The sequence below is a fragment of the Talpa europaea genome (assembly GCF_964194135.1).
Source record: "Talpa europaea genome assembly, chromosome: 8".
NCBI lineage: Eukaryota > Metazoa > Chordata > Mammalia > Eulipotyphla > Talpidae > Talpa > Talpa europaea.
The window spans coordinates 74612135-74633207 of record NC_140075.1 but is presented as its reverse complement, the minus strand read 5'-3'; the positions used below and the strand labels follow the sequence as shown (position 1 = coordinate 74633207).

Sequence of the window (21073 nt, the reverse complement as noted above, 5' to 3'; positions counted from 1 at the left end):
GTCAGCCCTTGAATTTTAAATGGAGATGTTAAATTATAGGTTAAAGCCTTGAACTGGTTATGCAGTGAACAAGAAAATGAAGCCCACTCTCTCCCCATTTATTGAACATTTTACTGGAGAGTCTAGCAAATACAGTTACACAAGATAAAGAAATAAAAGGCACCCAGATTAGAAATAATGAAATAAAACTATCTCCTTTTGAAAATGATATAATCTTATATAAAGAAAATCCTAAATAATCCACACACCAAAAAAAAAAACAAAAACAAAACTACTGAAACTAATAAACAAATCTGACAAAGTTGCACAATACAAATATAGGGGGAAAAAATCACATTTCTATACAACAGAAACAAGCAACATGAAATGAAATTAACATTTCTACTTATAATTGCCTCAAAAAATAAAATACTTTGGAATAAATTTAATAAAGAACAAACATTATACTCTGAAAACTACATAACAATTTTCTAAGAGATTAAAGAATATCTTAAAAAATGAAGACCCATATTCATAACCTGGAAGCCTTATTATCAAAATGGCAATCCTCCTCAAATTGATCTAAGAGTTAATGCAATCCCTATCAAAATTCAAATTGTCTCTTGTAAAAAAGTGGAACATCTGATCCTAAAATTCATATGGAAATGTGAGGGGACCCAAATAGCCAAAACTATATTAAAAAAGAACACTGCTGAAGAATTCACGCTTCCCAATTTCCAAGCTTACTACAAAGCTATATAATAAGCTAGACAGTTTGGCAATGGCCTAAGAACAGACTTACAGGCAAAAAGAAAAGAAATGAACATACAGAAATAAATTCTTACATTTATGGTCAGTTGATTTTAAACAGTGGTATCAAAACAAATCAATGGTCAAAGAACAGTCTTTTCAACAAAAGGTACTAGGAAAAGTGGACATCCACCTGCAAAGGAATGAATCTGGACCCATACTTTATTTTATATTTAAAAATTAATTCCAATGGATCACAGGCCTTAATATAAGACCTACAACTCTTAGAAGGACATACAGGTGTAAAATTTGTGACCTTATTTTAACCAATAGTTTCTTAGACATGACACCAAAACCACAAGAAAACAAAGAAATAAACTGGATTTCACCAAAAATTAAAAATCTCAGATTGCTTCAAAGTACACCACCAAGAAAGTTAAAAGATAACCCACAGAATGGGAAAAAATATATGCAAATCAAACGTCTGATAAGGGTTAAATATAGTGGATATGTAAAAAACTCCTATGAAACAGCAAGGAAACAAATAATCCAAACTTTTAAATGGGCAAAAGAATTGAATAGGAATTTCTCCAAATATACAGATATATAAATGGCAAATAAACACATGTACAAATGCTCAATATCTTTAGTCTTTAGGGAAAGGCCATCAAAACCACAATAAAACATCACTGTTTCTAAAAAAAAAAGTAAACTGTTAAAGAGGATGTGGAAAATTAAACTCTCATAAACTGCTGGAAGGAATGTAAAAAGATGTAGCCTCTATGGAACAAAATTTAGCAGCTTCTCAAAAAGTTAAACATTCCATAAACATGATCCAGTAATTCCACTTCCAGGTATACACCCAAGAGATCAAAAACATTCATTAAAAAAGGAAAAAAACTTGCTCAAGAAAGTAGATATTAGCATTACTCATAATTGCCAAAAAGTGGAACCATACAAATATTTGATAACTATGGATAGTCAAAATGTGGTAAGTATTCCCATATAATGGAGTATTTTTCACTCATAAAAAAAGGAATTAAGTACTATTAAATATCATAAAATGTACAAATTTTAAAAAGCAAGTTAAGTAAAAGACCACACATACACAAAGAGCCACATACTGTATGATTCCATTTACATGAAATGGCCAGAATAGACAAATTCACAGAGACAGAAAGTAGGTTAGTGACTGTCAAGAGATGAGGAAAGAATTGGGACTGATGAAGTTTCTTTTCGGATGACGGAAATGTTCTCAAGTGGTGGTGATGATTTCACAATATAGTGAATATGCAAAAAAATTACTCAACTGGACACTTTAAAAGAGTAGATTTATATTTGTGAATTACATCTCAATAAAAAATGAAGTAAATAATACTGAAATTGAAAACCAGACCAGTATTGCACCATCCTAGCCCTAGGCCAGTCTGTGAGTGTACTGACATTCAGCAAAAAAACATCAATCACATGAAGATGTTGTTAGTCCGGCAACCTTTCTCCATGTCTCTCTCCATTAACAGTTCTAAGACCACTAAGTTTTGATTATTGCGTTTTCAGTGAAGAAAGGGAAATGTGGGCAAACTGAAATGATCTCTCATATCACAATATGCTTTTCTTCCCATTATAAACCCATTCTCTGTGAAGGGATAGGCTACTGTAACCAGAAACCTGGGAGTTATTCTAGTTTCCTTCTCTCTCATCCTTCTCATCCAATCAATAAAATCCTACCCATTTTAGCTCTTAGTTACCAAGTATTACCTCATTCAGTACCCTCTTCTCCAACTCTACTACACCGTTATCTCTGCCCTACGCCCTGCTTCTAGTTTGGTTTTCTTTACATCTAACCTACATGCTACTATTAGGAACATCTATATAAACTAATAGAATTAACCACTGAAATTTTTCAATGGCTCTCCAGCATTTACAGCACCTGAAACCTACTTATGCTTCCAGGCAGCATCACTGCATATCAATCCCTCAACTTACTCTACACTGTAGTAACAGCTTCTAGTTCACTATACATACCATGCTGTTTCAAGCCTCCTGTGCTTAACCCATTTGCTCAGTACACAAAGGCTAACCAAAATAATCAAAAAATGTAATCTCTCCCACCCCTCAATTTCTCCAGCAGTTTTTTATGTATGCTTCCCTAAGCAATTCATCAGTTTCTACTTTGCACTATTTTTTTGTCGTCTTTCTCCCTTAACAGACAGAATGATACCATTAGCCTAAACTATGTCTCAGTCCTTTTAGAATCTCCACAGACTATCATTCAAACATATGATGGGGGACTATAACCAAAATGAAAATGCATACATTGTGCAAAAATGAAAAATGATATAAGAATTATATAAAATAAAATATTAAAAAACATATATGATGATTGATATATGGCACATATATAAGTGCTCCAGAAGCATTATCAGATTTCAGGACTTACTTGTAATCTAAAATGTTGGGGGGTAAGGGTAGACCTTTCACCCTCCCTCAGGCAGTCAGTGCACTTTTCCAATTTTTGAATGATTACCATTCCAAATAGTAAAATCATAGATTAAGGGCAAATACACGTTATATATGTGTATGAATGTATGTATGTCACTAGACACACGATAACTGAATGAATACCATGCACCACTTTTTTTAAATTTATGTAACAAGAAACCAACAATCAAAACTGCCTTAACATTTAAAGGGATTTAAATGCAGATAGTTTTTTTTTTTAATGCAGATAGTTTTTTTTTAAACACAGAGACATAAACGCCAACAAAGGTGTCTTTAGATACACTTAGAGACACAGCCCCCTGCAACCTAATTATAAACTGAACCTGAAAAAACAAATTTTGAACACTAGTTTAGTATCTCCAAATTTTACATTGTTACCACCTCACACATCAACACGACAAAAAAGAAAAAGAAAAAAAAAAACAATTTCGCTTATAGTAAAGGATCTCAAAAGCACCTTCTTTATTAAAACAACATGCAGAATTAAAATCCCAACTCCCCCTCCTGTCTTATGTGTCCTTCCAAGACAATGACAAGTTTCATCACTAAGAGGAACTCATTTAAAGAGTCACAGTCCTCAAGTTTGTCACAGGAAAACACGTGTCATGAACCCCCTGTTCAAAATAAATAAGAGGACTGAAAGGCTCATTCAATGTTTGGGGAATTGGAAAACACTTACACACCTTTGCAAACAATCCAGGACAGCAAATGCTCTCTTCACCTCTCTGACATCGAGGTCCCCTTTCATCACAAATGCACGCACACACGCGCACACACACACACACAAACATCCTACCAACCTGGCTACCTGGCTGCTGCCTCGGACACGGGCCGGGGCCCGGCGGCGCAGGGACCGGCTTCGGAACCTGCGCCCACAGCCTCTCAGACACCAAAGCCCAAGCCGGCTGATTCCTTCCCCAGCGACTCCCGCGACCCCTGGGCCACATAAGCCAGCTCGCGCCCCGACTCACCCTCTGCAGCTTCTCCAGGACCAGCCCCAAGTACTGCTGGGGGGCCGTCCCGGGCCCCTCCATGGCGCCAAGGCCACCTGGCAGTCGCGGCCGCAGCCAGGGCTTGGCCGGGCCCCGACGCTCGCCGGAGAGCACGCAGCGTTCGGTCCGGAACTCACAGCCGCGTCGGCCCCTGGAGCGCACCACTGCGGAGCCGGCTGCAGGGGGGTTCGCGCGGAACCGGCGTCCCACGGCCCGTGGGGTCCGCGCTGCCCGCCCGGGGAGCCTCGGCCCGCGGGTTAGGCTTTACGTCCCGAGACTCTGCCCGCCCCAGCGCGCCCCGCAGAATCCCGAAGCGCGCCCGCTCCCCGCCGTCACACCCCCGGGTTTGGTTTCGGCCGGGCGGGGGCGGGGCGGCGCGCAGCTCCCCGCCCATCCCGCGCCAGCTCCGCAGACGTGTCGCGGCCGTTCGCTCTTAAAGGGGCCGCGCTCTGCCTGACGAAGTCACCCGCCCTGAAAGTCGCGCGGCGGGCGGCTGAGACCCAGGAATTTGGCGTCAGGCTTTGCGCTGTAGCGGGAAGCGCGAACCCCGCAAGACCAGGGCCGTGACCCCGGATGGTCGCGGCGGCGGGAAGGCTGCTCCTGAAGGCCCTTCGGCCCTGGAGCGGGCGCCAGGTCCTGCCTCAAACCCCGGAGGTTTTCCCTCTCAGCCCCGCTGGCGCCTGCAGCTCTGTCCCCCGCGAGCTCCGCGGGCGCCGTACCCCGGGAGGCCCAGCCCGCTCCGGAAAACCGGCCTCCACCGTCACTGCTGTGTGGAAATGGCCTGCAGAGCCCGCGCTGGTGCGTCCTGCCAAAAATGTCCAGACTTTGCACTGGAAAGCCTCTCGGGTCAGCTGTGCGCAGGGCAAAGTTCAGTGCTCCCGGCGAACAGGAGTCCAGTCACCTCAGGAGAACGGAGGGTTCGAGGGCTTTACTCACTTTGACCGGAGATATCTGGGCACGGGCTGGGCTGAACGGTCTTAAACCCCTTCAGCGCTTAGGTAATCTGCCTTGAGCCCTCTGAGCCTTCGCTGGGTGCCTGCTTTCTCTTCTGGGCCCAGGAGCTAAAAGTAGCATTTGCTCTCTAAATTTAGGACCCTATCTTTAGTTCCGTTGAATCAAGTCCTGAGACGGTTTTAGCTGACCTAGGTGTAATGGATAAGCCTTCTCTGGCCTTTCTTGCCAGCCTAAGGACCGTTCTCACCAAATTGGGCCTTTGAAGTCAAGTCCTCAGTGAAGCAACGCAGAAGGGAGCACATAGCTTCTTCCTCAGCAGATCAGCCAAGAGAACGCAACAGGTGAACAAAATATAAGTTCTTGGGAAATTTTCTTCATGTGAGTTCTAGCAACAACATTAATTGTTGTGCCAAAAAGAATTTTAAAGAAATAGCCCAAGTTCACAGCAGGTGGTTGTTAGGACCAAAATGTTTTCAGAACTCATATTTGCCACATCTGCCTAAGAGTTTCAGGAACTCTCAGTTACAGAAATTGCATAAAAAGTCCCCTTTTTTACAACCTTCATATGAGGTAGTGTGCTGAAATTAAATTTGGTGAATAGTTGAAAGTCAAAACATAAGCAGAACCAAAATTTTGTCTTTAGAATGTCAAAGACTGAGGGCAAACTGTGTCTCAGTTGGAACACTGGATTACTGGATTAAAATTCTGAAGTCTAAACATTTTCAGAAAGCTCCTTCAGGACCTATGGCTTATAACCTAAAACGTTTTAAGAAAATAAAAACAAAAATATACACCCCCTTTGCCCTCCCAAGCAAGAACTTGCCCTTTTCAGTCATTCAAAATTACCATTCCAAATATTAAAAACATAGATTAGGGAGAAAAGAACAAATGAACAAATGAAGTTTTAAAAAAGAAAAACCTTAAAATTTTCCCTGTAGCAAAACACAGTAAAACTTCAACTCAGTGCCAAATTCAAACTTAGTTTCTATACACACAACAGTCAAATAGAAACTTACCTCTTCCTCTAGATCTTTCAATTTTTTATAAGTTAAAATATCCCAGAATATGAAAACAAAGCTCTACTAAATACTTCATATCCTTGAGAAAGATTTCAGATTGTAATATATCCTGCACTCTTTCCACATTGATTGTGATCCTGTTTTGACAATTGTGTGGTAAAGGGGTGCTCTAGGTGGAGTTGTGACTACCAACTCATAAAGCCATTTCATGGACACCACTCCTTATTAAATATATATAAACTCCTTAATGTTATACTTATTACTACCCTCTAACATCTACAGTGGAAATGAAAAATTCTGATTTGGGAACTTGATTAAATTGTTTAATTCTCTAGTTTGCTCATCAGAGTATATGATTTTTACCATGTAAAAGATACACAAAGGTTGTTCCTCACTTTTGCAATATGCCTACTTTTAAATGAAATGGAGAACAAATATTGTTTAGTGTTGATGACAGATACTAGAAAGTATCTGAGAACATTGGAAACATACTAACCAGGTAACCCTGTCCACATTTAGGACTCTATTTCCCTTATGAAGGGCCCCATTGCAAAGCTGTAAGTAATAGTTACTCCCATTTAATTAAACAGGCAATGACAGCCCATCAAATCTAGTCCTTTGGAAGAAAATCAAACATGCTGAGCCACATTTACATTCTCTGTACTAGTGATGTAATAGTTCTCAGAAAATACTGAATCAAGAACTACCTGTTGAACAAGAGCTGGGTAATTTCCATTGTTTATTCAACATATAAATGAAACATTCTAGTTAAGAATATATAAATGGTAGAACTGAAAGACCCTCCTCACTTATAAAATAAAATTAGATTAAAAGTGGCCTGATTCCTATTACTTGAATAATTCAAAGAAATTATATTCTGTACAAAATCTAACTGAAATTACCCAAATAAAAATCACCTGCTACATTTGGGCAAGTATAAAAGGAAATGTTTTTAACCTAAATTTAACTGGAAAACTTAAATTTTCCATTCACTGGTTATTCAGAACTACATTATGGGTGCTATGCGCTAAGATTGTAGAATTCTAGATCTGTCAGGAACTCTTCAGAATTTGTAGTCCAAGCATTATGAACTTCAAGCCCTGTAGAGGCCAGGTTAAAATAAATGTAGGGAAATGAAAAGTTAGGGTCTGGGCCTCCCCAGTGGCGCAGCGGTTGAGCGCTGGGTGGCGAAGCTGCCCCGAGCCTCTTCAGCAAGGTTTCAATCCCCCGCTGCTCCCCGGCCACCAGAGGAGGGTCCCACATGGCGCGCAGATCTCTCCTGCCGCCCGCTGCTCCCCTCAGCAGTGTACTTCGGTCCTTCTGCCTGCTCTGCTCCCCGCTCTGGCTCTGGTGAATTCTCTCACCCTCCCGCGCTTCTGACTGTACCAAGTGCTTGTATAAATAAATAAATAAATCTTAAAAAAAAAAAAAAAAGTGAGGGTCTTTGAAATGCAAGTACTATGCAGTTTGAGCTTCTTGTCACCATAGGAGAATGGAAGACTGTATATTAGTTTTCTACTTTACAGAAGAACCCAGAGATATAGATTTTTATATGAATTTACCTTATAAAAATGTTGTCAACGAGTGCATAAATTAATTTTAAACAATGCACAAGTCAGGTTCAATTAACAACCTGTCATCTCAGCTTTTAATACTTGAATTTTAAACCTGAGACCCCCCCCAAGAGAATGAGTTTACAAAGTTATTTATTTACACAAAAAATAAGCACACTTAGCATATCTATATTAAATATTTTTATATAGAGGTGAATATGGAATACTGATTAATATTTTTTTTTTAACTGAGTCACTTCACTGGTATTATTTGTGCGGGAGGGGAATGACAGATGAGGTATATCAGTCAGCCATAGCAATAAGGAGAATTAATTCCATGGGGAGTTGAAAGTTTTTTTATGACTAATTATATAATCATCAGTATTACTAATTAGTCTATGCCCTGCAAGAACAGATTTCTCAGTAAAGTTTTCAATCAATATCTTCAAGACCACATAATACGGGCTAAATTAATCACTGATCTGGGTTCATTTGCCAGGCATCCCCTTTGGAATAGAGCAAAGAAATAAAATGAGAGGAGGCCTCTGAAAGCAAGATGATATATGTTATTAAGCCAATTTTCAAAAAGACATCACAATCAGCAGCACCACAATCTACCTGTTCACCTTAGGTAGAAACCTGGTAAGTTATCTTCACTGTTCCATTTTCTCCTTGCAACATTTAATCAATAATTAAATCCAATGAGTTCTATCTACAGAAGATCCATCAAGTTTGTGCTTCCTATCATTTTAACAGTCACCATTGAATATTAGGCCAAAGGTTTAAAAAAGTAGTGTGCCAAACTCAATCCACAAAACATTTTATCTGACCTGCATGTTTTTTTAAAAAGATATTCATTTGACAGCATACCTCTTTTTTGGGGGGGGATTATTTATTTATTTTAGATTTATTTATTTATTTATACAAGCACTGGTACAGTCAGAAGTACGGGAGGGTGAGAGAATTCACCAGAGCCAGAGCAGGAAGCAGAACAGGCAGAAGGACCCAAGTACACTGCTAGAGGGAGCAGTGGGCGGCAGGAGAGGTCTGCACGCCATGTGGGACCCTCACCGGTGGGGGATAGAACTGGCACTGCGAAGGCTGCGGGCAGCTTCGCAACCCAGCACAGCATACGTCCTTTAGACAAACCATATCTCCAGTTGACTACAGTTATTACCGCTACCTCTTTTCATCCAGTTTGTAAACCCTGATGTAGACTTTCACCATTTATTTTCTAAACTAAAGCAATAACTTTTGACTGGGCTCCCTGCCTCTGGCTTAACTCATTCAATTCTCATTTGACAATGTTGACAGATCAACTTTATAAATGAAACTTTTTCATTTTACTCTTCTTAAAATTCCCCAGTAGGGCCTCCGCAGTGGCACAGCGGTTGAGCGCTGGGTTGCGAAGCTGCCCACGGCCTCTGCAGCGCCGGTTCGATCCCCGGCTGCTCCCCGGCCACCAGAGGAGGGTCCCACATGGCACGCAGACCTCTCCTGCCGCCCGCTGCTCCCCTCAGCAGTGTACTTCGGTCCTTCTGCCTGCTCTGTTCCCCGCTCTGGCTCTGGTGAATTCTCTCACCCTCCCGCATTTCTGACTGTACCCAGTGCATGTATAAACAAAAACAAACAAATAAATAAATAAATAAAATAAAAACATGCCTCTATTTTAAAAAAAAAAAAAATTCCCCAGTAATGCCCTGACCATCTACAAGATAAAAATTCAACTTCCTATGGTAACATACAAAGCTATTCTTTATTCACGCCCTTTATTTATCTTCAATCTCACCCTATATTAATTCAGAGTGAATTGTTGCTGGTCTCCCAAAATGTCATGATCTCTCCCACCTCTATGTTTGTCTTTCTTCTCAAACTAGAATGCTCATCCTTTCTTTGTCTGGCTAACTTCCACACTTTCTTCAAAATCAGCTCAAGTATAATCTCCTGTGAGACACTTTCCCAGTCTGCTCTTCCTGACCCTCACTACCTACTACTTCCAGGCAGCTCCTCCTGCTTATTAGTGGCATCCTATGATTATTATAGCTCTGAATTAGCATTATTGCTTGTCTTACTATGGCCTCCAACTAGAGTAAGCTCTTTGAAGGCAACCATTATAAAATTTCATCCAAAATAGATAAGAAGAATAGATGTACTTCCCAATTATTGTACGAAAGGAGTAAATGAGAAAAGGAACTATTTTTTGTTGTTGTTGAAAATCTCCTGTGTGTCAAGTACTACAGCTAGGTGCTTTAGCAGTTTTCAGTGTTTCATTTACAATCTATGAGGCAGGATGTGGTAAGATTTATAGTAAGTGAAAAAGTGAATAGAGTTTAGAGTTTTAGTTACGATTTGGTTAAGTTTTGAGGTATTAGTCGCTTTTGTAAGGGTCTCACATTATGCCATTTTGAGGTAATAGTTTGCATTCAGATATAAATAACTTGTTACACTCATTTTTATTCATAAAACTTCCAAACTAACTCATTTAGTATAATTTTCCCTGATTTGGAAAAATAATTGTAAAGAAACCAATGGTGATGATCAAGAAATCTTAAAGGTTAAAAAAAACTCCTTAACGTCACTGCAACTAAACATTCATGGAAAGAGAAATCTTACATTTACGATTTTATGGGGAAAAAAAATTATGTAATGTTTACATAAGAAAGATTCATTCAAACATAAATTTCAGCTGTTCCTATAGTGAAATTATTGCAAAAATTTGAAAGGCCTACTTACCTTTTCTGCCAGAATTAAAATTAGTGAAAATGCAGAGTTCATGTAATCATAAACATCCCATTGAAATAAATACTTCAGAATCTGATACTCGGAAGCATCTTCTGTTGATTCATAAATAAAAATATGATGTAACTTTTGTATCTAATTTCTTCTTTAATTTCTAAATTAGAAAAAAATTACTTGCTTCTTACCTTTTTGAGCAATGTAGTTTTGAGAAGACAAAGAGTCATCACCTGAAAACATCTGATTGCTTAGCAAGTTATTTTCCATAGATCTGTCATTTTCCACTTGAGTAGATGCTTCAGTATACACTGATGTTTTTGATATTTCACCATGATTTTTAGAAGGATTTTTGAAATGTGCTTCTTCATGAACTCTATTAGGTAATTCTATATCAGAGCCTGTACCTGCAAATTAATAAAGAGAATTGTTTTTTTCTTTTTTGAAAACTTGACTTATTGTGGGTTTCCCTTTTGTTTTCTAGGCAGGTCATTCTTGGAATCTTTGTGGTCATTGTGACTTCACTAGGGAAAGAATTCACTAAAACATAGTAATTATAGCTTGATATAAAAATTACCCCACACTTAATGGTTTAAACAATACATTCTCTCAGACTTCTGAAGATCTGAAATCAAGGTATCAACAGGTCCATTTTCTTTCTGAAGTCTATAATGGAAAATCAATTCCCTTGCCTTTTCTACTTTCTGGGGGCCACCTGCTCTTGACCCCACCTCTTAGCTTCAAAACCAGCAGTGCTCATTCTCTCTCTTTCTCTCTCTCTCTCTCTCTCTCTCTGGCTCTCCTGCCTTCCTTTTATAAGAAAACTTGTGATTATATTGCACCTACCAGGATAATCACTAATTCTAATATCAGGATGCTTAACTTAATCACATATCACATCTGCAAGGTCCTTTTCTGCATTGTGATGTAACATATTCACAAACTGGGGATTAAGACATGGCATCTTGGGCCTCCCTAGTGGCACAGAGGTTCAAGCCTCAGCCCTATCAAGCTATCACCAGCCACTGTGACATGCGTTCAATACCTGGCCAGGGAAGCTAGCCTATGTGGCACAGCAAACCTCTCATTTCACCCGCTACTCCCCTCAGCAGTGTATTTCTGCAGATCTTCCTGTTTTCTTCCCCTCTCTGTCTCTGGTGAATCCTCTCATCCCTACACCTCTGGCCTACACCCCAGTTCTTGTACGCATAAAATAAATAAAAATAAATCTTAAAAAAAAAAAAAAAAAAAGACGAGCCTCCCTGGTGGTGCAGGCAGTTGAGTGCAACACTGTGAATCTGTCTGTCTATCTGCAGCCTCTGCAGCACAGGTTCAATCCCCGCCAGCCGAGGAGATACCCACATGGCACTGCAGACCTCTCCTGTCTCACCCACTGCTCCCCTCAGCAGTGTATTTCAGTCAGTCTGCCTATTCTGTTCCCCTCATTGGCTCTGGTGAATCCTCTTGCCCTCCCGCATATCTGGCTTGTACCCCAGTTATTGTATAAATAAATAAATCTTAAAAAAAAAACACATGGCATCTTTAAGAGAACATTATTCAATTTACCACATAGCCTTTCCCTATTCCTTGGTCTGGGGAGAATTTTAAAAACTGTTTACAATTCTAGTCTCAATATTCCTTTTTTTCCCCTAATACCACCTGGGAAGCCCCTCCCCGCACCTCACACTCACTCATCCTGGCTCAAACTTTTAATGAGGTTGCTCCAAAGTTGGAAGTACCCACTACTAAAGAACCTATGTTAGCCATAGTTAGGATGTGTACTAACTTAGGATATGTAAAACAAATTTATAAACGATGAGGTTCCAATTAAATATCAAATACTGTACTTTTTCTACTTTCCCTCAATTTCAACATCCAAGCTTTTTTCCCCCTTCATCCTATGTATTTTATATTATTATATAGTGTAGTGTAGTGTAGTGCAGTGTAGTGTAGAATAGTACACACTGAGCATATTAAACAAAATAATGAGTGAATAGAAACTTTTTAAGAACCCAAATTAGATGCATTCTTTGTAGCAAGTGAAAATTTCAGAGGAAGATATGATTGAGAGCAATTCTTATTGGTTATCACTTACAGAATACTCTAGATTTAAAAGCACATCATGTTATTTGCTAATTTACTTCAGTGTGTTATGTAAGACAAATATAGTTAATGTAAGTCCAAAATACTTTCTTGACACATGATTTAAATTGTTTTAGGAATTATCCACTTATTTTAGAAATGTCAAGGTTGATAGCAATTAAACATTATGTGTGTTTGTATTAGCTTGGTAGAGAGAAAATACTATTATAAATACAATAATAACTGCAAGATGTTTTCATCCAACTGTTAACAAAATATGTGCTGCAATAAGCATACACTAATTTATCCTTTTTTGTTCAGACCCAATAATAGCATAAAACTGTACTAAGAAATCATGTTAAAATCAATATTAAATTGTATTTTGCATTTCATTTCTATACTATGAATGTGTCTGGCAAAGGCAAAGCTTCACATGAGAGTAATGTTTCCCTAACTTGGTGATCTCGTGCAATTCATATATTACTTCAATAAGATATGAATATCACAAATTATTGAAAGAGAACTGAAGAAATTGTAAATCTTAGCACTGCTTTATTAAGAAGTCAGGTAAATCTACACTGTCAGACCAACTGTAATATTATCCAACTGACAATATGATCGTGACTTTAGGGAAAATTTAAGTTGTTTTTTTTTTTAAGATTTATTTATTTATGCATACAAGAGCTGGGGTACAGTCCAGAGGTGTGGGGAGTGAGAGTATTCACCAGAGACAGAGTGGGGAACAGAACAGGCAGATTGACCGAGGTACGCTGCTGAGGGGAGCAGCCAGCGAGTCAGGAGAGGTCTGCTGCGCCATGTGGGTTTCTCCCTGGCCGTCTGGGGGATGGAACTCTTGCTGCAGTGGCTGTGGAAGCTTCATAGATTGCATCTTAACCCCTTGAGCCACCAGGGAGGCCCCAAAGAAATGGAAAATTTAAGTTTTATTTTGCATTTCAATGAAACAGTGCTGGTAGGGGTTTAAATAAAATACTCCTCATTTTTTTTTTGCTTTTATACTACATGTTAAATATTTAAATGATTAATACATTTAAATAACATACCTGCATTCAAATCTAGAATAGCAATATTTATGTACATTTCTTAGTAACTTTCACTTAAAATGATCACTTTCCAAAACTAATTTATACATTTTTATTTGACATGTATGGCAAGATTTGTACATTTATATAATGTTGCACCATATGTTATGCACATGCCATGTCAAATGCCATCAATTTTTTAAGACAATTCAATTCTCAAACATAGTTTAAACTGTTTGCTTGATTGAAAGAATGAATCAGTTTTTTTAAAGTTCTAACTAGTTCTATATTAAATGAACTATTCGAACAGTTTTTTAAAAGTTCTAACTAAACTATATTACTCAAGTAAAATGTGGAAATTATTTCTCAGTTACTCTTTAAAACAAGAATATAAATATATCGGTTCAGTCCTAAAAAACAGTATTAAAAAGTAGTAAATGGATTATTTAAGGTCTAATTGTGCTTTAGAGCTATAAATTTAACACAGCACTTTGATGATGTCATTTATTTAGCGTTTTCTAAAAGCCTCAAGTGAGCCAAAACACACAATGCCATGGGAGGATGTTAAAATTAAAAATGAGCAATCAACTCAAGAGTCTGAATACAATGGGACTGTTGTAAATACAGTGCTCAAATATTAATCTAGAATAATTTTTAATGGCATTGGGGAAAAACAGCTTATTCAATAATAACACTCAAATTTACATGTGGCTAGATTGATTTTTTAAATATGTTTTAAACTGCATTAAATGAACATATAAGAAAATTAAACCCTTTCTATAGTAATTTCATATTTAACTTGCTCTGAGGTATTATTTTCATAAAACTTATACTTACACTTTCATAAGACTTATACCTACACTTATACCTACACTTTAAGATACCTACACTTTAAGACTTACACCTACACTTATACCTACAATTATAATTACTTATAATTGTTTTAAAGTCAAATAAAATAATGAGTAATTGTTCATATTTAAGTGTACTTGGGAAACTAAAGAAGTTCAATTGTAGTTTTTTTGTAAAATAGATATTAGTATTATAAGTAATTATTCCCTAATTTATCTCTTTTGTAAATTATTTTCTCAGTATATTAGTTTTTCTCTAATTTTCGTTAGCTCAAGTCTCAGTCTTTCATAAATATTGCTTCAAAATCAGTGATTCAGGGGCCTCCTTGTGCCCTAGAGGTTGAGTCACCATGATGGCCCACCATGGTGGCCTGAGTTTAGTCCCCAGCCAGGGAGCTAACCCATATATGGTGCAGCAGACCTCTCCTGTAAAGAAGTAAAGGAGAAAGAGGGACCCTGATGAACTGTGGTAGAAGATTATGGATGCCATGGTGATGGGTGTGGTGTGGTTACACAGCTGAAGAGCTGTGAACCTATTTCTCTAAGTCATATACAGTGTTGTAAACCAACGTTGCCTCAAAACAAAAGTGCAAAAAGAAAAGAAGCTATATGTTGAGGATCTTGATCAAGCAAAGAGCTCATGTTTTGGAAAAGGCTAAGAAATCACATATAATTTTTTGGAAATTAAAAAAATCCACTCGTTCTAACAGAAATGCGCTTTCTTCTGAAATTCCAACACAGTTCATCTTTTCTTATGTGAAAGGTTTTTTGTCATTCTAGGATTCAATTGTTTCTGTATAATTAGACAATATTTACTGAGTTTCTAATCTGTCCATCAAAGAGACATCAGAATGAAGATGTGAGAGTCCTATTATGTAATTCCTTACTTAAATACAATCTACTTGTTTTTAATCATAGGACTTGCTAGATACCTAGACATCTGCATCTAGAAGTGTCCTCTGATACTCTATTCTCATGTTTCCCTCACTTGAGTTCCCAGAATTGAGATACTTGAGGGAGAAAGTTGAAAACTTTTTATCTTACTTTTGCTGAAGTTTCTCTATTACTTTATATACTTAGAATCTTTGTATCATAGTTTTTCTTTGGGGGAAAAAACTGCAGATCTAGGAAAAATTTTCCTTAGGATTATTGAATTGTTTTGAATTATTAAATGTTCCTCAACTTAGATGTCTTTAAAAATCATTCAAATAAAGTTATATTGGAAAGGTATCTATAAACTAAACCATGAGTGTAAATGAGCAAAAATCTTCATCTACCAAAATGGGAAGTCAATGGACTATAGAATAATCAAAGCAGAACAATATGAAGATTTTATTTAGAAAATGAAGGTAAATACTAAAAGAAATTTGCCTTGAAATTAATAAGTTTTTGTCTCTGGGACAGAGTTGGGAGTAGAGATGGGTGGGGGGTGGCTGGGAGCTAGGGCATAAATTCTTTTGTTAAAAAAAAGTTTTAGCTCTATTTAAATCTTTTGACCTGTTTACATATAATACTTTGATAAGAATAAAATTTATTGTAAAATACCTTAAGAACTTATGATGGGCCTCCCTGGTGGCACAGGCGGTTGAGCGCAGCGCTATGAAGCTGTCCGCAGCCTCAGCAGTGCCGGTTTGCTCCCCGCTGGCCTCAGAGCAACCCACATGGCGAGCAAACCTCTCCTGTCTCGCCTGCTGCTCCCCTCAGCAGTGTATTTCGTCAGTCTGCCTGTTCTGTTCCCCACTCTGGCTCTGGTGAATCCTCTCACCCTCCGCGCATCTGGCCTGCATCCCCAGCTCTTGTATAAATTAAAAAAAAAATCTTAAAAAAAAAAGATCTTGGGCCTCCCCAGTGGCGCAGCGGTTGAGCGCTGGGTTGTGAAGCTGCCCGCAGCTTCTGCAGCACCGGTTCAATCCCCAGCTGCTCCCCGGCCACCAGAGGAGGGTCCCACATGGCGCGCAGACCTCTCCTGCCGCCCGCTGCTCCCCTCAGCAGTGTACTTCGGTCCTTCTGCCTGCTCTGCTACCCACTCTGGCTCTGGTGAATTCTCTCACCCTCCCGAGCTTCTGACTGTACCCAGTGCTTGCATAAATAAATAAATAAAATCTTAAAAAAAAAAAATCTTCTGGGGATATCATTACATCTCCAATCATTCTTTTCTCCTTAGGATTTTATTTTTGAATGTTAAGATCTCTGCTCCAGAGTAAACCAGAAATTAATAAAAGTAAGGTTGATAATGTTGATTATTGAGTAATTTGAAAAGCATAGATTCCTGGAATTTTTCATCTGACTAGTACTTATAAAAATAAATTATGTTTGGGCTTCCAGTCTCAGCCCTATCAAGCTATCACCAGCCACTGCGGCATGAGTTCAATCCCTGGGCAGGGAGCTAACCCATATGTCATAGCAGACCTCTCATCTCCCACACTACTCCCCTCAGCAGTGTATTTCAGTAGATCCACCTGTTCTGTTTCCTACTCTGTCTCTGCTGAATCCTCTCACTCCCTGCAACTCTGGCCTACACCCTAGTTCTTCTATGCATAAATAAATAAAAATAACTCTTTTAAAACATAAATAATTTTCAAAAATTAATTATATTTAGATATTTTTATACCAACCTGACTTACTGTATCTGCTTTTTAGCATCATAATTTTCTTATCATCTGTGGGATAACTTTCAGCTGAAAATAATTCTGTTTCATCATTTTCAGCTACATTATTTTCATCCAGTACGTGTTCAGAAAATGGTAATTCTGCTTTCTTGGGAGTGTTCTGGAAGTTCCAAGGGTTGTCAAAATTATTCAAGAACTTTTGAAAATATGGTAAGGTAACAGAATCATCTATTTTCTCTAAAACATTTTCTTTGCCTACTTGATCTTCAGTTTCCATAGTTTTTGTTATTTTTATCCCTTGTTCCTTATCAAGGTCAAATTCACTTATTGGAGGATGTTCATGTTTGTCTCCTTCACCTCCTTCTTTTCTTTCATCATCTGATTTAATTTTATCTTCATTGGCATATGCAAGACTTAGCACACCAAAACCAAAATCAAACCAATTTGGAATGAAAATTGAGCTGCCATTAGTGATTGTGTCTTCTTTTTCTGTTAATATTTCTGTACATGGAACTGTAGGTTCTTCATCAGAAGATACAGAATTAGGAACATCTGGTGGTGGTAGATTGCTTTCTTGGGACAACAATTCAAGCTCTGTATCCTCCCCTCCAAAACCTAAATAACTTGTAAATCCACCGCCAAACCAACCAGTGGCTTGAGTTTTGTGAATGTGCTCTGATTCAGATACTAGTTCAGGCTGTTTCTGAGATTCTGATTCAGGTTTTTGCTTATGTTCTGTTTGGGGCTCATCATCATTTAATTCCTCTAGATAATTCTCATCTTCCATTGCTATTTTTCTACTTTGAAATGAGTTTTCATGTAGAGATTCAGTAACTGATTCAAAAGTCTGCTCTTCAGCTTGTTCCATTCCAAATCCAAACCATCCTGTCACTTCAGGCATAGCTGAAGATGGTGGGTTGTGATCCACCTCTGGAATGGGATCATGTGCTATACTTCCTGCTTCTACTTCTTCCCAGTCTTTTGATTTACTGGTAATTTTGACATCTTCCGGAGCCTCTGATGTTGGAAACTGGTGTTCAAACAAAGTACTTTCAGAAATTGAATAAAATCCAGATTCAATCTGAAAATCACTTGCATAAGCACTAGATATTTGTTCTTTATCTTCTTCATAGGAATATATATTTTCACCGTTGTCACTATCTAATTCACTGTTTTCATTTTCAAATGTGTAGCTTTCTTCAAGAAGACAAAAAAAGTCAGATTCCTGAAAAGAAAAAAATTATGAGTGACATAAATATACTAAAACTCCTTGTTTTTCCCTGAATAATTATAGATGGATAACTATGCTGACCACATGACAGCAGAGTAAAAGCTCTAAAATCACATCTCCTAATCTCAAATACATTTATCACAACTGACTTTCTTATGGTTAAGGATATAAATCTAAATGAAAATCTTTTTTATATTATAACTTATTTATCATGAAATAGTTGAAAAATTGAGAAGCAGAAACAATCAAGACTTTAAGTACATTCTGCAAATAATCTGATGAAAACACATACCTACCCACAAAATCTTGCTCCTCCTGAGAGTACATTGAATGGACATATGCAATTGTGTGGTGACTGAGGAAAGAAAATTTCACAGTACATGGCCATAGCACAGATAGACTGGGATTAAAGCATGAAGACCTACTTTAAAGCAATACTAAGACATTTAGACTTCTTTTATTACAATATCACCTATAAGGGCCTCTCTGGTGGTGCAAGGATTTAAGTGTCAGCACTATGAAGCTATCAGCAGCCACTGCAGGACTAGTTCGATCCCTGGCCAGGGAGGAGACCCACATAGGACAGCAGACCTCTCCTGTCTCACCCGCTGCTCCCCTTAGCAGTGTACTTCAGTCAATCTGCCTGTTCTGTTCCCCACTCTGTCTCTGGTAAATCCTCTCACTCCTGCATCTCTGGTCTGCACCCCAGCTCTTTTATGCATAAATAAATAAATCTTTAAAAATATATATATTGCCTATAGCTAATGGAGGTGGGGATCTTCTAGCTTATTTCATAGAATCAAATCATCAAGAAGAAAAATGGGGAAGCTATTTTTTTTAAAATCTTAAGGTATGAAACAGTGATATGTACTGGTCTTATGCACCATTTTGAAATGAAAATAACATTTATATTTTTAAAAAGTAAACCTCAGAATTATAATTTTGCAAATTACTTTTGATATTGCAATATATAGTGGTGATCTCAGACCAACTCTAGAGCCAAATATCTTGGGTTCAAATTCTGATATCATCATCTACTAGCTCTATGAACTAGGTGAATTATAGGAATTGCTTTATATTATATTATATGCTTCAGTCTGTTCAATTGTAAAATGAGGGTAATAACAGTACTTAACTTACAGGGATTTTATAAGAATTAAATGAGTCAATTACTTAGGATAGTAACTGCCTCTAGGAAACACTAACCTAGCCCACAGTTAACACTATCACAAATGAGCCAGTGATACATGGGTAAAAAGCCCATCCTCTTGCACCTGTTTAGGACTCTGAAAGACCATCCTGGCTTCAGAGTTCCCTGTAGAATCAGCTGAGACTTTTCTTGCAAATGCATCACAGTTCAACTTCTCTCTCTCTGCCCGCTCTGTGTTTTCTTCTGTTCCATCCCAGATGCTTTACCCAAGACTACCTTCCCAGATGCAAAGAGCTATCTCAGAGTCCATTTCCCAGGTGACTTGCTTCAAACATTTGGGATTTCTATATGCTCACTATATGCCCAACACTGTACTGGTTACTACAGTAGACAATAGAAAAGAAAATAATTATAAATTATGATAAGTGCTCTGGAGAAAATAAATACTGCTAAGTATTTCTTTTCTTTAGAATCATCATAGCGATCTCCTCTGTGACATTGATGTTTATGCTGTGACCTAAAGGCTAAGAAGGAACTAGTGCATTGAGGAACTTGGGGAAAACATTCCAATGAAAGGAAACAGCTTTTTTGCATCCCTGGGCTGGGAAAGAGAATGGTATGTTCTAAGAACATGGTAGTGAGGCATGGAGCATAGTAAGAAGTGAGTGGCATAAAACAGGAAATGCAGGAACAGATCATGTTGAGCTGGGGTAAGGAGTCAGGACTTGCCTCCAGGCTCAATGAAAGGTTAATAAAGAACTGTAACCTAAAGGAATGACATGATTAATATTTTTTTTGGCTTTGTTTTTTTTTGCCTTTATAAGATCCATTGTTTTGGGCCTCCCTTGCTGGTACAGCAGTTGATCGCTGGGCTGCGAAGCTGCCCGCAGCCTCTGCAGCGCCGGTTCCATCCCTGACCAGCGTCGAGGGTCCCACATGGCGCGACAGACCTCTCCCACCGCGTCTTCTGATGGTCCCCTCAGCAGTGTCCTCGTCTGTCTGCCTATTCTGCTACCCGCTCAGGCTCTTGTGAATTCTCTCACCCTCCCGCGCTTCTGACTGTACCCAGTGTTTGTATAAATAAATAAATAAATCTTAAAAATATATATATATAAAAATCCATATTTTTTAAAAAAAATCCATTGTTTTTTGGAGAAAGGTTTGAAAGAGGGCAAAAGTAGAGGCAAGGAGACCAGTTACAAGATTATTGTAGTATTCTAATCAAGAGATGTCTTGTGTTATGAGGAAAGTGAAGAAAAGAAAATGTACTCCAATTATATTTTGGAGACAGAACTGACAGGACCAGTATTCATACAGTGAATGGACAATTAGTCCCAGAATTTGTGCTGGGAAACAGCCAGATAATAGTTTGCTTAACTAGGCACAGTTTTCACACTGACCTTGTTTCAGATAAATTGGCTTAACCTGGAATCTGAACTGGATGAGCTAATCAAATTTACATATTGAAAAGTCAGCTTCTGATACACTTTCTCGCTATCAAACACAACATTACCAACATAATCAAGCCTATTTAAAACTCTAATAGCACAATAGGTAGATATAATATGTAGAAAGTGTGATGGGAAATAAATGTCCCACTAGGACAACAATACCGACAACAATACCTA

At 38.2% G+C, this 21073-nt stretch overlaps 1 protein-coding gene across 1 annotated transcript in view; it reads right to left on the bottom strand.

The window, feature by feature from the left end:
- MIA2 (MIA SH3 domain ER export factor 2) overlaps positions 1 to 21073 on the bottom strand; it is a gene marked incomplete at its 5' end in the record, with an annotated part of 86479 nt that overhangs the window by 57183 nt on the left and 8223 nt on the right. The window contains 3 exons of the mRNA XM_084240512.1: positions 10483 to 10583; positions 10674 to 10889; positions 17071 to 18289. Coding sequence (XP_084096638.1) covers positions 10483 to 10583; positions 10674 to 10889; positions 17071 to 18289 — 1536 coding nt within the window. The remainder of the gene's footprint in view (positions 1 to 10482; positions 10584 to 10673; positions 10890 to 17070; positions 18290 to 21073) is intronic.